Source organism: Ursus arctos, unplaced genomic scaffold (genome assembly GCF_023065955.2).
Source record: "Ursus arctos isolate Adak ecotype North America unplaced genomic scaffold, UrsArc2.0 scaffold_18, whole genome shotgun sequence".
Lineage (NCBI taxonomy): Eukaryota > Metazoa > Chordata > Mammalia > Carnivora > Ursidae > Ursus > Ursus arctos.
Window position 1 is genome coordinate 57,363,025 of NW_026622852.1, and position 13,863 is coordinate 57,376,887.

Here is a 13,863-nt window from a genome sequence, read left to right on the forward strand (position 1 = left end):
CTGTCATGGGAGCGATCATTCAGCATCACCCCATTGCACAGAGGAGGAGAGCGAGGCCCAGAGAGGGAAGGCAAATGGCTCCAGCCGCAGTGCTGCTTGGCAGAGAAGCTGGAAGGCCAGCCCTTCCAAGCCCCCTCTAGCCCAGCCAGAGACTCCCTGAGCCCAGAGCGAGCCCTCCCCTGCCTGCCCAGCCACGCACTGGCCCCTGAGCTTTATAATGGCCCTTTCTTGACCCTCAGGGTGTTGCTGGCCGACTAGGAGGGGGAGTCCCGCTGGCGGGACAGGCTACAGGACAGAGCGACACGTCTGAGCTAGCAGGAGCCACACTCTGGTCTCCCTCCCGGAGCCTGCCCGGGTGCTGGAATCTGGGTGCTCTAGGGGCCAGCACACAACAGGGTCTGTGCTGCCCAGGGAGCCATGGCCCCCAGGGAGAATCCACTCTGCCCTCTCCCTGCTCCTGCCCAGCCTCACCTCTCCTCACCGTGAGGCTCTAGGACCCGGAACCAGGCCCCGTAGGGCTGCTCGGGCTCCAGCTTGTAATGATTTTGCAGCCCCCGAGCAGCTGGATTTCCTGGGGCTGGAGGGAGGACTGGCTGCAGACAAGGACTGGGCTGGGGAGGATGCGGGGCCTTGTTGGGGGGGCAGGATGGGGCAGGGGCTCAGTCCTGGGGCCCCTGCTCGTGTCTAAAAAGGGCTGAAATCCCTGAATACCCAAGGGGTCCCTCATCACAGTAACAACACCCTCACACTTGGGCTTTCCGGTGATGGACACCTCCTCTCTGGCCTCCTTCCCGCCCCTCCGACTCCAGCCAGGGCTGTAGCCAGGGGCAGGCTGGACCTCTGTCCATGGTCCTGCCAGGAAGACAGGCAGAATGAGAAGAGGAGAGGGGGAAGGGGCGGACCAATCTTCGCCCTGCCCTGAGTCAGCCTCCATTGCTGCCTCCAGGTCCCTTGGCCCAGCCATGCACTTAGCTGGACCCTGGGAGGGAGTCTGCATTCCAGGCCAGTTGGGTGGGGGGGTATTCAGTGACCTCTGCGTCCCCAGATGTCCAACCCACCTGGCCTTGCACCCTAAGCCTTGCCACCCGCGGTGGGCATGGTTGTGGGCTCAGCAGACTTTGGAGCCACAGAGCAGTTGGAGGTGGGGGGGTGGAAACATGGGGGACCGGTAGGTGAGGAGCCAGGGCCTCATGCGTGGGTGCCGCAGGACGGAGTCATGATACACATGCTGTGTGCAGATCCGCTGGCACACCTGGCCATGACACACCTGGCTGGCCCTCTTGTTCTCACTGGCCTCCGGGGTGAGCGCGATGCTGGGAGCAGAAGGACAGCAGGAGCCAGTCCTGCACACGTCTGCTAGCAGTGGCTGCAGGGCAGGGCCAAGCTGCAGAGACTCGGAGGCAGAGAGCATGTGGCCAGAGAGGAGCTGAGAGAGAGCTGGGGAGCGCTCTGAAGGGAGGGGGGCAGGGCCCGACCCCAGCCTGGAAGGCTGTGCTACTAGCTGTCTGGGCCCTGGGACACACTGGCCTTCCTTGGACCATCTCACAGTTCTGTGCCAGAATCCTGGGCCAGCTCAGTACGGAGCCTCTGCCTCCAGGTCACCCAGGAGGCCGGGGCCTCAGCCTCCACTCAGGCTCCACTGGGGCAGGGTCTGTTCCAAGACCATTCACGTGGTATTGGCAGGATTCGGGTCCGAATGGGGGTCTCAGGACTTTTCTGTCAGCCTGGACCCTCTGTAGGTTCTTTGGACTGGGGTCTCTCAGGGCAGCTCTTACTGTCTGGTCTTGCTTCTCCAAAGCACGGGATCAAAGACAGACACACAGACAGACAGAAACACAGAGACAGAGACAGAGAATGAACACAGGAGAGAGGGAACCAGGAGAAGTCACAGACTTTCCTCCAGCTGCTTGGAAATGACGTCCCATCGTTCTGCCCCATTCTCTTCCTGAGAGCCCAGTCACACAGGCCGTCCCCACGGAAGGGAGGGGACTCCCCAGGGATGTGTGACCAGGATTCGGGAATGCCCGGGAACCACTGTGGAGACTGCCCAGCACATGGGCGCAGACGAGGCCGTGGGACCTGAGCCTCAACCTAACGGGAGCCCCTGAAGTCTGTGTCGTGAGAGGACAAGGTCAGAATCCGTTCATTGCGACCTTCCCACGGGGCTGGGACACAGGCAGGAGGGGGTGGCTTTGCCTGGACCCCAGAGCAGACCCAGCTCCTCTGAGCTGTGTTCCAAGCCCCGCCCAGCCCCTGGCTCATCCTCGCATTGCCAAGTGTGTGCCCCAGCCTCCTGTGATAGCAGGTATGGAATGTATGTAGAGGTCCTACCCCTGATGGCGTCCCTAGAAGTAGAAGCAAGAGCACCCCACTGTGCAGATGGGGAGCCTGGGAGGCCCTGAGAGGCACAGGTCTGTCCAGGGACACAGCCTTGGCATGAGCAGGAGCCCAGTCTGAACCCAGCTCTGCGCCCTCACAGCGGGGACACCGGCTGCACCCAGGCCTTGTGGGGGCTGTGGGTGGGCTGTGTGGGTGTCACTGTATGGACGGGCCATGGGGGGGAGGGTGAGCATTGAGCAGCTGGGGGAGGGGGGCCCTCGGGGGGCTCTTGTGTCAGGAGGAAGTCGGGTAAGGGGACCCCAGGAGGTGGTGACCTCACTTCCCTGACAACAGAGCCCAACAGAATTTGGAACCCGGGTAACCAGGCACCCACATTCTAGAGCTAGCCCCTGCCCAGCTCATTTCGTTGGAGATCCTCGAACGAAGAACATGTTTGCGTGTTGCATCCCCAAGTCCGGAGGCTGCAGGCTGAGGAAAGCACGCCCTGCAAACACTTCCCCTCGCTGGGGATGTGGCGTCAGGGCTCCCCGACGCCTCTGGCCATTTGGCAGGAAGGACCGAAAGGTGACACCAGGAGGCCCAGAGCCGTCCAGCCCAGCCCCACACGTTCTGATCCGACTGTGCAGCCCCAGGTCCCCTCCCTCTGTGTGTGTGTGTGTGTGTGTGTGTGTGTGTGTGTGTGTGTAAGAGGGGTCATGCAGGTGGGGCCACCCCAAACAGGAGCAGGCTGATGAGAGGTCAGATGCCTGGTGGGTGGGTCGTGCTCAAGGTCAAGGCTGGCTGGGTGGGTTGGGGCGTGGGGGGCTGTGCCCTTCTGCCCAAGGTTTATCCCGAGCCCTGCAGGGATGGGTCACTGTCCCGGGTGCAGGGCTGTGCACACACAGGTCTGCGTCTGATCTGGGAGCAGCAGGGGGACTGGGCAGGAGGACGATGGAGACAGCCAGGCAGGGCTGTGATGCCCCCGGGCCGGCTACCGGTCCCTGTCTTTGCAGAAGACCATGGATGAGACTGAGAGGAGGTTGTTGGACACTCCCTCCATCTCCCTCTCGGAGGAAGTCAGTTCAGAAAGCTCTCCAGATGCAGGTGTTGGGGACCACCAGGGAAGGCCACTGACCCCGCCCAGGCCACTGTCCCTGGTGGTCCTCCATTGGACTGTGGCCCATGAGCCCGAGGGTGAGAAGGCTGGGGCTGGGTGCATGTGGTGTGCGGGGATGGGTCAGTGCTGGCCCCACAGGGAGGAGCCCCAGGAGGCTGGTGTGGGGCCAGGAGCAAGGACTGGGCTCAGAGCACCCAGCGCGTGGACGGCAGTCGGGGAGACGTCCCGGGGAGGGTTCCTTCCTGGCTGCGGCTGCTCTGGGCGTCCCTGGGCAGGGCTCTGTCTCTGCAGAGGCACAGGGAGAGGCAGGCACGAGGGTAAGCTTTTCTCTCACAGCTGCTCCACCATCTGAGGAAATAGAGCCGGCTCCAAATTCATGGGCAGCTGCAGAGGGAGGGGTGGTGCCTGCAGCGACTTCAGCAGGAGACCAGGAGCCAGCTGGTGACCTGGCACCTGCCCACGGAGAGCCTGAAGCCGTCCAGGAGGAGCCTGCTGGAGAACCTGCCCACGGAGAGCCTGCCCCTGCGCTCGGCACTGCTCCTGCCCTCACCCCTGCTCCGGCCCCTGCTTGTGCTCTTGTCCTTGCTCCTGACCCGGCTCCTGCCCTTGCTCTGCCTTTTCCCCTGCCCCTGCCAGAGCCGCTGCCCCTTCCCCTGCCCCTGCCTGTGCTTCTGTTCTTGCTCTTGACCCTACTCCTGCTCCTTCCCCTCCCCCTGCCAGAGGCACTGCCCCTTCCCCTGCCAGAGCCGCTGCCCCTTCCCCTGCCCCTGCTTGTGCTCCTGTTCCTGCCCCTGCTACTCCCCCTGCCCCTGCCTGTGTTCCTGTTCTTGCTCCTGACCCAGCTCCTGCCCTTGCTCCTGCCCCTTGACCTGCCCCTGCCTGTGCTCCTGACCCTACTCCTGCCTCTGCTCTTGCCCCTGCCCCTGCCAGAGCCGCTGCCCCTTCCCCTGCCCCTGCCAGAGCCACTGCCCCTTCCCCTGCCCCTGCCAGAGCTGCTGCCCCTTCCCTTGCCCCTCCCTGTGCTTTTGTTCTTGCTCCTGACCCAGCTCCTGCCCTTGCTCCTGCCCCTTGCCCTGCCCCTGCCAGAGCTGCTGCCCCTTCCCCTGCCCCTGCCCCTGCCCCTGCCTGTGGTCCTGTTCTTGCTCCTGACCCAACTCATGCCCCTGCTCCTACCCCTACCCCTTCCCCTGCCCCTGCCAGAACCGCTGCCCCTTCCCCTTCCCCTGGCCCTGCCAGAGCCACTGCCCCTTCCCCTGCCCCTGCCTGTGCTTCTGTTCTTGCTCTTGACCCTACTCCTGCTCCTTCCCCTCCCCCTGCCAGAGGCACTGCCCCTTCCCCTGCCAGAGCCGCTGCCCCTTCCCCTGCCCCTGCTTGTGCTCCTGTTCCTGCCCCTGCTACTCCCCCTGCCCCTGCCCGTGTTCCTGTTCTTGCTCCTGACCCAGCTCCTGCCCTTGCTCCTGCCCCTTGACCTGCCCCTGCCTGTGCTCCTGACCCTACTTCTGCCTCTGCTCTTGCCCCTGCCCCTGCCAGAGCCGCTGCCCCTTCCCCTGCCCCTGCCAGAGCTGCTGCCCCTTCCCCTGCCTGTGCTCCTGTTCTTGCCCCTGACCCAGCTCCTGCCCTGGATCCTGCCCCTGTCCCTGCTCTTGCATCTGTCCCTGCTCCTGTACCTGCCCCTAGCCCCACCCCTGCCCCTACTCCTGCTCCCAGAGCCACATCCAGAGCCCACAGCCCTGCGGGGAGAGCTCCTTGTACAATCACCCTTAGTTCCAACACCCGACCCTGACGCCCCCCCACAATGTTTCATCCCCTCCCCCTATGTTCTTTCTCTCTGGTTTATTTTAACTGTTATATTATCTTTCCATGTTCTGTATGCTGTTTATTATTTATTTTAAATAAAAGTAATCGTTTTCAGTTGAACACGTCATGAGCAAGGAGTACATTCCCGACACTGTGCCACTGCGGCACAGAACACGTTTCTCACTAGATCCCCGGGTCATTAAAAGGACAGAAATCAGGGTGGGGCCGATGGAAGCGAGGAGCAGGGCGAGGTGCGTAGCAGAGGCTCGGAGCTCCCGCTCTGAGTGGAAGAGGCCTTTAACCGCCTCCGCTCTGACCTCCGTCTGTACTTCCTAACTGAGGACGTCCTTCCTGCCGGCTCCTCTGTTCGCTCAAGTGAAAGACCGAGCGGGCACCTAAATGACCCCTCACGCAATGACCCCTCACGCAATACCCCCTCGTGACTGACCCCAAGACAATGAGGGACCGGAACCTTACTGCCCCCCGGAACAACCCCCCGACCCTTGTCCTAGATTTCCCGCACATGAAAACCCAGCTGTGTTTTCAGCACCTGGAGATCATGCCAGGCCTCTGCGTGCCCGCGTCGGCCGCGCTGAAATAGATTCCCTTCCTGTGTCACCGCCACGCGTCCCTCTGCCTTGGATTCGGGACACTGTGAACAGCGTAACGGAGCAAGTCCAGCACCAGTTCTCCCCTCCCCAGGGCTCACTGCTGCTCCTCTCACTGCACTTCTGCTGTTGGCGAGTGACTTTTTGGAACTCATTCTGTCAAATCTGTATTCCTTGTCGTGGCCCCGGAAGTGCCTGCTCTGGGGATACAGTGGTCTACTGTCCATTGGGTGAGATTTCCTTCAACATCCAGAAACCACCCCCGAAGAAAACGACTTCCAGTTTTGCAGATGGGGGGAGGGCTCTGGGTGCGCGTGGGTCACGATCCGCCTTCGGCACCAGCCAGGCCCGGTAGGGCTCTGCCTTGGCCTTCACTTCCTACCCGCAGACTCTGACAATCACCCGAGGGGAGAGCCTAGGGCCCTCTCAGGTGGGCCCTGAGCCTGCACCCAGCCCGTGCACGCTCCGGAATAGGTCAGAGCTTCCAGGCCCTTCTTCCCTGACGCTCCTCATCCCTCAGCCCTAATTCTAGGGATTCTGCTTGGCTTCTACTTGCCCCAACTGTTATCTATCGCCCTGGGCAGCAGAGACTCACATGTGCCCTTAAATGTTTGGGACACCGAATGCCCTCCGGCAGCCACCTCACTACCGGGAGAGCTTGGGGAAAGCAAGAAGTCACAGAGGACTCCAAAGGTCTGGACTTGGTGTTTCCCTCTCCTGAGATGGGGACACCTGTGGGGGGAGCATGTGGCCAGCTGGCGGGGAGAGCAGGCACCTGACGCGGACAGATGGGATAGGTGAGGCCCGAGGCCCCGGGGGTGTGTCAACACCTGGATCGAACAGTTATTTATTTATTTATTTATTTATTTATTTATTTATTTATTTTAAAGATTCCACCCATTCATTTGGCAGAGAAAGAGACAGCCAGCGAGAGAGGGAACACAAGCAGGGGGAGTGGGAGAGGAAGAAGCAGGCTCACAGCGGAGCAGGGAGCCCGATGTGGGGCTCGATCCCAGGACTCTGGGATCATGCCCTCAGACGCTCAACGACTGAGCCACCCAGGTGCCCCTGAACAGGTATTTAAAGCTGAAGATTGGCTAGGGTCAATGAGGCCCTAGGGACAGGGCCCAGGGGCCCTTCAGGCTGAGGAGGAAGATGAGGGGTGCAGAGGGGACTGAGGAGGCTCGGCTTACACAGGAGAGGGTGGGCTGAGCCACTCCTTTGGGGGAAAAGTGGGTCAGGCCCAGGCTCATGGGGCCTTGAGGCCACTGTGCTACGAAAGTAAGCCAGTCCCTAAAGGACCGATACTGGAGGACCCCACTTGTGGGACCGAGAGCACTCTGACTCTTAGAGGTGGAAGGAGCTGGTGGGTGTTGGGGCTGGGGAGGGGGAATGGGGGTTAGTGTCTCGTGGGCGGAGGTTCAGTGTGGGAGGATGAAGAAGCGACGGACGGAGGCGGCAGGTGCAGAGCAGTGAGGTACTTACTGCCACTGAACCGCACACGTCAACGTGTTGAACACTATCCATTGCATGTCTGTTTCCTTGCAACAACAAGGAAGGTAGTGAGTCAGGAGGACGGGGCCATCGCGAGTCCCAGGAGGGCCGGGAACAGGGACTGTGTGTCTTAGTTCTGGCTCTCACGCTCTGCCCCTCGCTGGGAGACTGAGCTCACGGCAGGCACTCGGTGAATGTTTGCTCAGACATGGTGCAGGCAGATGTTCAGACAGAGAGCACAGGTGCAAACCCACCGGTGGGCACTGAGGGACCCCAACAGGACACTCATCCAGGTGAGCGAGTGTCCACATCTCACAAACCCCAGCACAGAAACAGCCATTTAAAAGCAAGGCAGGGGCACCTGGGGGGCTCGGGCGGTGAAGCGCCTGCCTTCCACTGAGGTCGTGATCCCAGGGTCCTGGGATTAAGTCCCACCTCCGGCTCCCTGCTCAGCGGGGAGCCTGCTTCTCCCTCTCCCGAACCCCTGCTTGTGCTCTCTCTCTCTCTGTCAAGTAAGTAAATCAATCTTAAAAAAATTAATAATAAAAATGTTTGCTCAGCATTGGCACAGAAAAACATCTGACGTAAAACCAGAGACTGGAACCGGTCACAGCTGCAAACGACCCAGAAGTGATCAAGGAGCACCGACCACAGAGAGAGGAACGTGGGGCCCCAGGCAGGCTTCCTGTGCACGGAGGGGGTGGGGCCTTGGACGTGGCTGCGCCGGCAGTGATGGGCTCCACAGTCTCCCTCCAGGGGACAGAAGAAGAAGGAACCTGCTCCCAGGACTCCGCTCAGGGCGGCACCCCTGACGGAGTGGGGCGGCCCCTCATGTGGCCCGGATGTCCTGGTGATTCTTGGGCACAGCCACAAATCTCAACTTCTTCATGACAGGTACTCCGGGGACAGCACCTTGGTGGGCTTGTGGTCCAGCAGGTACCTGTTCAGGTGGCTCTCGTCGTGCCACACGGCCTCGAACCCGTTGGCCTGGTCGATCGCCATCGCCTGGTGACAGGCTGAGGTCAGTCGGTGAACCTCTGCCACCGACCCCCCAAAAAGGGCCCCCATATAGTAAAAGTCGCCCTGGTCCCTGGGGATGTGCGCCTGGGACCGCGGCCGGCGCTCGTAGGTGAAGTCCTTGTGGGCCGCCCCATAGAAACTGGGGTGCAGGGTGCCGAAGAGGGGGGACAGGATCTCCACGCCCACGTGGTCGCGGAACTTCATGTCCACGTCGGCGCACACGAGGTAGTCCACCTCGCGCAGGAAGCGCTGCTTGCAGAAGCGGCTGATCACCACCATGCGCTGCATGGACACGTCCTGCCAGCGGGGGCCGCCCAGGACCTCGAGGACCACCACCCTCCGGCCCTCGCCCAGCGGTACGCGGGGCACCGCAGCCGGCCGGTCGGTGAAGACGTAGTAGGTGACCCTGTGTCCCACCATGAAGTGCTTCTCCGCCGTCTGCAGGAACAGCTCCAGGAAGACCACGTACCTACAGGGACGGGACAGGGTGGGAGGAGGGTCACTGCCAGGGGCTGGCGGCAGGACCCCAGAGCTGGGAGCTGTGGACGGGTGCACCTTCTTCTCGGGGGCAGGCCCTGGGCTGCTTTAAGCCACAGCCACCCTCCTGGCCTACCCTGAGCGAGTCAGCCGGAGGGCCCTCCCTCCCTTCTGCTCCCAGAGATGGGGGCCGTCGGCACCCCATCGACCATCGGCGAGCCTGAGGCTTCGGAGGCTGGAAACCCTGGCAGCCCCACAGTCAGCATGCTGGGGCCAGGAACACTGCCCCTGTGCTGAGCTTCTGGGCAAACCCTGTGGGTGCCCTCCCCTGGCAGCCCCCCTGCAGGTCCTATCCCCACCTGCCAGCAGCACAGCACCTTGGGGCAGAACCCTTGTTTCTATGCCCGACAGACTGGGTAGAAGCAGCAGGGCTGGCCGCCTGCTCCACTTGCTTTGAGTGGGCTGTCGCTGGTCCCCACACAGCTGTCTCCCCCCCCCCCGGGAGGGTCCCCCTTCAAAGGCTACTGGGCCTCTTGCCAACAAGGTCCTCAGTCAACCTCGGAGGTATTCCTCGGAGGGGTCACCTTGAACTCCCCCAGCTCAGGAATCAGGTCCAGCCTGGGGGCAGGGAAGGGGCATGAGGACCCCTGGAAGAAGAGGGTGTTTGCTCAGGCCTCAGCCGTGAATCCAAGGGGGTAAGCTTCGGGGTCCAGGTCTACATCTCCCTGGTCCCAAGAAGTGGGAAGTCCTGTCCAACCCCCTGACATTGCTGGGCCCTGTCGTCAGTAAGTGTGGTGAGCCCCTCTGAGACTGGCTTTTCTCGCAGGCATTGAGGCTACCCCCCACCTGCCCCCTCCCTGGCAGGTTAGTCAATGGCCCACACGGGGAAGGCGGGCACTGCCTTGAAATAGGGGACAGGCACACACACCCCGCAGGCCCGAGTCAGGTCGCCAGGGGGCAAGTCCAGGCCCAGCCAATGTGAGTGTGAGTTCGCAGCTGGACTCTGAGTCTGGTTCCCTCCGAGGATGCCACGGGCCGGGGCTCCTTCATGCAAGCCCAGCACCTGCCCTCGCCCAGGCACCAGGCTCGGAGCCCAGAGGGGGACACACGAGGACAGCCCGTACTCACGCAGCAGTGGGCAGTGTTGTGACACAGCCCTAGCGCTGGCCTTGGACCCTGAGCTGTGAGCGTCTGGTAGGTGACTTCAGTTCCTTGTGTCCAGGAACTGGAGGAGGATTCTGAGGTGACCCTGTGCCTTTCTTAGTCCCCGCACAGGGGGCCGAATGCCTCTCTCGGTGTGGCCTGAGAAAAGGCTTGCACAGGCCTCAGGGCGATCCTGCAGGCCTCGGGGGCGCTCTGTGGAGGAAGGAGCTCCGCCTGCCGCAGGCCCTGCACCCCCAGGCTTTCATCCCCCCCTCCCCCCCCATGGCAGTCCTGAGAGCCAGTGCTGTCACCAGCCCCACCTGCCAGAGGCTCTGAGGGGCCGGGCCACTTGCCTGCAGCTGTGCCCAGCACGCTCATGGGTCACCCTGTCCCAGGCCTCACTGGTCAGCTCCCTGTCAGGGGTCTGGGGTCTGGCACGGAGAGCTGTGCCTGACCTGGCTGTCCCCCTCAGGAGCCTCATCCTATCAGGGACACACAGGAGGAGCCAGCCCTGCAGGCACTGCCTGGCTACCAGTACGCACCGCACACGTGTCCGCCCCCTTCCACTTCTCTGGTTGGAGGAGGGCTCCCCGGTAGCCTGTATGCTGGGGTGCTCTGCCCCTTGACTTAGCAGGAGAGCAGCCTGGGATCAGGGCTGTGTCTGCCCGAGGGGAGTGGCAGCAGGCGGGAGCTGTCATCCTCAGTGACATGCAGCCTCCTGGGAGGGAGCCCGGTGGTGTCCCCCTCACTGCACCCACGAGAGCCCAGTAAGACTGCGGGTTGCATGCACTTTCACAGTAATCCCCAGGACGGGGGTCCCCACCCACTCTGTGCTGAGCACAGACACACACACACGCCCCTTGATGTCCTCTGTCTCTCCTGCCTCCCGGTCCCCACCCTCCGTCCTCTTATCTACTTACTTTCTGATAGCAAACACTGTTAGTCCGATGGTGGTGTTCCGGAGCCGGAACTGCTCGTTCAGGATGTCAGTGTTGAAGGTCCCTTCCCAGACGATGGGGGCTAGCCAAGGGGTCAGGACAAGGACATCGTTCCTACTGCACCGCAAGAGAGCCACACGGCGACATGTGAGCTGGCAGGAGGGTGAACACACCAAGGGCCCTGGTGCTCACCACCCCCACCCGGGACCTCCCCCTCCCCTGCCTCCACCCCTTCAGTGATCCACAGGGCGCACCCTCCTTCCAGAGGGACTTCACACTTGCGAGAAACCAATGAGATGCAAATCCAGACTCAAACTTGTGCAAATCACTTCCAGCTCTAAGCAAACCTGGACCTTGCTGGACCTTGCTCGGAGTGGGAGCTGGGATTCCCCAGCTGGACGAGGGGTCCTCACACATTCTTTGGTGGGCAAGGGACAGAAAGGAGGAAATGCAAGACACAGAGGGAGAGAAGGACAGAGAATAATCTGTGGGCTCCAAATCCAGATCTCAGAAACAGAGAGAGGAAAAGAATCTGGCAAAGCCTGTGCTCGCTGAGTTTGCAATGAACCTGCCCTTCAGTGTCTAGTCAAATTCCCCTAAGTTGGGCCAAGGGAGGGGAAGGGGGGGAAGGAAAGGGAACGGAGGGGAGAGGGGGAAGGGGAAAATGTCAGTAAATTTACTCACGAGGGTGTTAGCACCTTGGGCTGGGGGTAAAGCAGCCTGGAAAAAACACAGCGTGATGGGAATTTGCAGAGAATGAGGCCCCAGATGACCGACGCACCCGCCCAGGTGCGGCATGAGCCCGTGAGCAGCGCCCTCTGCCCCCAGCACACAGCCAGTCCCCGAGGCTGTCAGGCATTGTGACCCTGCCCCCACCCTACTTACTCTGCCCCTGCTTTCCTGATCCCTGCATCACGCTCCTCAGGCTCGGGAAACCAGTGCTGGGGAAAGACGTACTGAAGGTCACTGTTGAGGAGGGTGGACCTGGGAGGGCTCTCCAGCCATCCCCGTGAAAAGCAGGAGACGGAGACCCCGATGGGGAGGCCAGAGCTCCCTGGTGCAGCTGTAGGGGCTTGGGTGGGGCCCGGAGCCATTGTCCCCAAAGCACAGGTGACACATTCCATCTGTGGAGATGGCAGGAAGACCGTCACCGAGGACAGTCCTTCCATCTAAGTTCCTGCAGCAGCCAGATGGGACCCCGTGCGAGGACATCACAGCCGGGATGGCCACAGGGAGCAAACCCTGGCAGTGTCCCCAACCCCCAGGAGAGCAACCACGGGCGTGTACTCCAGAGTTCTAGAATCTTCTCTCTCTGAAAGCTAACAGCACAGCTCCCCCGCTAGCCTTCCCCACTCCCCAGCCACATGGTTCCCCATTTGTGAAGTGGGGAAGACAGCAGCTCACTCACAAGGTGGGGTTCAATGGGAGAGTGTGTGTGGAGGGACAGCTCCTCAGTCCTGTCATGACTGTGGGGGTGCTGGGGTGGGGGACAGCTCTGCTGGCTGCTGTTGCTGCTTGGAAGGGCTAGACGGTGGCACACGTTTCTTACCCCAAGAGGACCAAGACGAGAATTATTAGGAGGAAGGCCACAGTGTGAAGAGAGCAGCATTTGGTTTTTCCTGGAAAACAGCAGTGGGACCCGATCACTCCACTCTGCTCCTCCCAACCTGCCTGCTTCCCTTGCGTGTGACTCAGATCACCCCCCTCGGACGGAGGCTGCCTCCCGCGGGCAGATGGTGTGAGCATTCCGCCAGCATCTGGACGACCTGATCCGAGGCTGGCTTCTCTCCCACTCACAGAGAGGAGGGCAGGTGGTTCCTCCTTCCCAGCACATTGCCCGGGGGTTCCCTCGGATCCCACAGTGAGGCAGGCCTCCCTAGGGCCTCTTTCCACCGAGTACCCCCTTTCCTTGCAGTCTGAAGTGAGCACTAGAGGACCGCACAGAAGATAGGACAAACGCAGACGTGCACACACCTAGCAGCCTAGCCCCCAAATACACGAGGCAAACATGGACACGACTGCGGGGAGAAGTTCAGCAGTTAGAGTTGGAGATTTCAACATCCTACTTTGCTGCAGATAATGGATGGGACAATTACACCATCAGCGGAAGGCTTGACAACACCACAAACCGATTGATTAGACCGTCTGACAGCCCCGCACCCACTCGACGCGGCAACAGCAAAATGCACGCTCTCCTCGGGGGCGCAAGAAACATTCTGCCAGATGCAGCAAGTGCTGGGTCACAAAACAAGCCGCGATGCATTGAAGGCTGTTGCACGAAGCACGCGCTCTGACCGCAGGGGAGCCAGATGAGAAGGGCCACGACAAGGCACTTCGGGAACCCCACGACCACGTGCAAACGAAACGGCATGCCTCCAAACAACCGATGGGTCAAAAAAGAACATCGGGGTATTTTCTGAGCAGAATGAAAAGGAAAGCACCACATGCCAACACTTATGGGACGGAGCCAAAGCCGCGTTTGGAGGGAAACTTAGAGCTGTAAATGCCTGGATTAGAATAGAAAAACATCTCAGCTCCGTGCTTCAGTTTTGACCCTAAGAAACTACAAGAAAACAGAAAGGGGAAAAAAACAGTGAAACCGAATGCTAGTTCTTTACAAAGAGCAATCAAATTGACAAAGCTGTAGCTGACTGACCAAATTTAGATGGGGGGGGCACAGAACGAGGGGAGGGGGGAGACAGAGAGAGGGGAGGGGGAGACAGTAAGGGGAGGGGGAGACAGAGAGGGAAGGGGGAGACAGAGAGGGGAGATGGAGGAGACAGAGAGAGGAGGGGGGAGACAGGGGAGGGGGAGACAGAGAGAGGGGAGGGGGGAGACAGAGAGAGGGGAGGGGGGAGACAGAGAGAGGGAAGGGGGGAGACAGAGAGAGGGGAGGGGGAGACAGAGAGAGGGGAGATGGAGGAGACAGAGGGAGGAGGGGGGAGACGGG

General features: G+C 61.2%; 1 protein-coding gene across 1 annotated transcript; it reads right to left on the minus strand.

Annotated features, from left to right (window-relative positions):
• Positions 1-8,059: 8,059 nt before the first annotated feature.
• Positions 8,060-12,007, minus strand: LOC113266557 (histo-blood group ABO system transferase 2). Its single transcript, XM_048223020.2, is given in 5 exon segments — positions 8,060-8,226; positions 8,229-8,824; positions 10,896-11,030; positions 11,598-11,633; positions 11,799-12,007. Coding segments are annotated over 5 exon segments (1,038 nt in total). The 3' UTR covers positions 8,060-8,164.
• Positions 12,008-13,863: the final 1,856 nt, after the last annotated feature.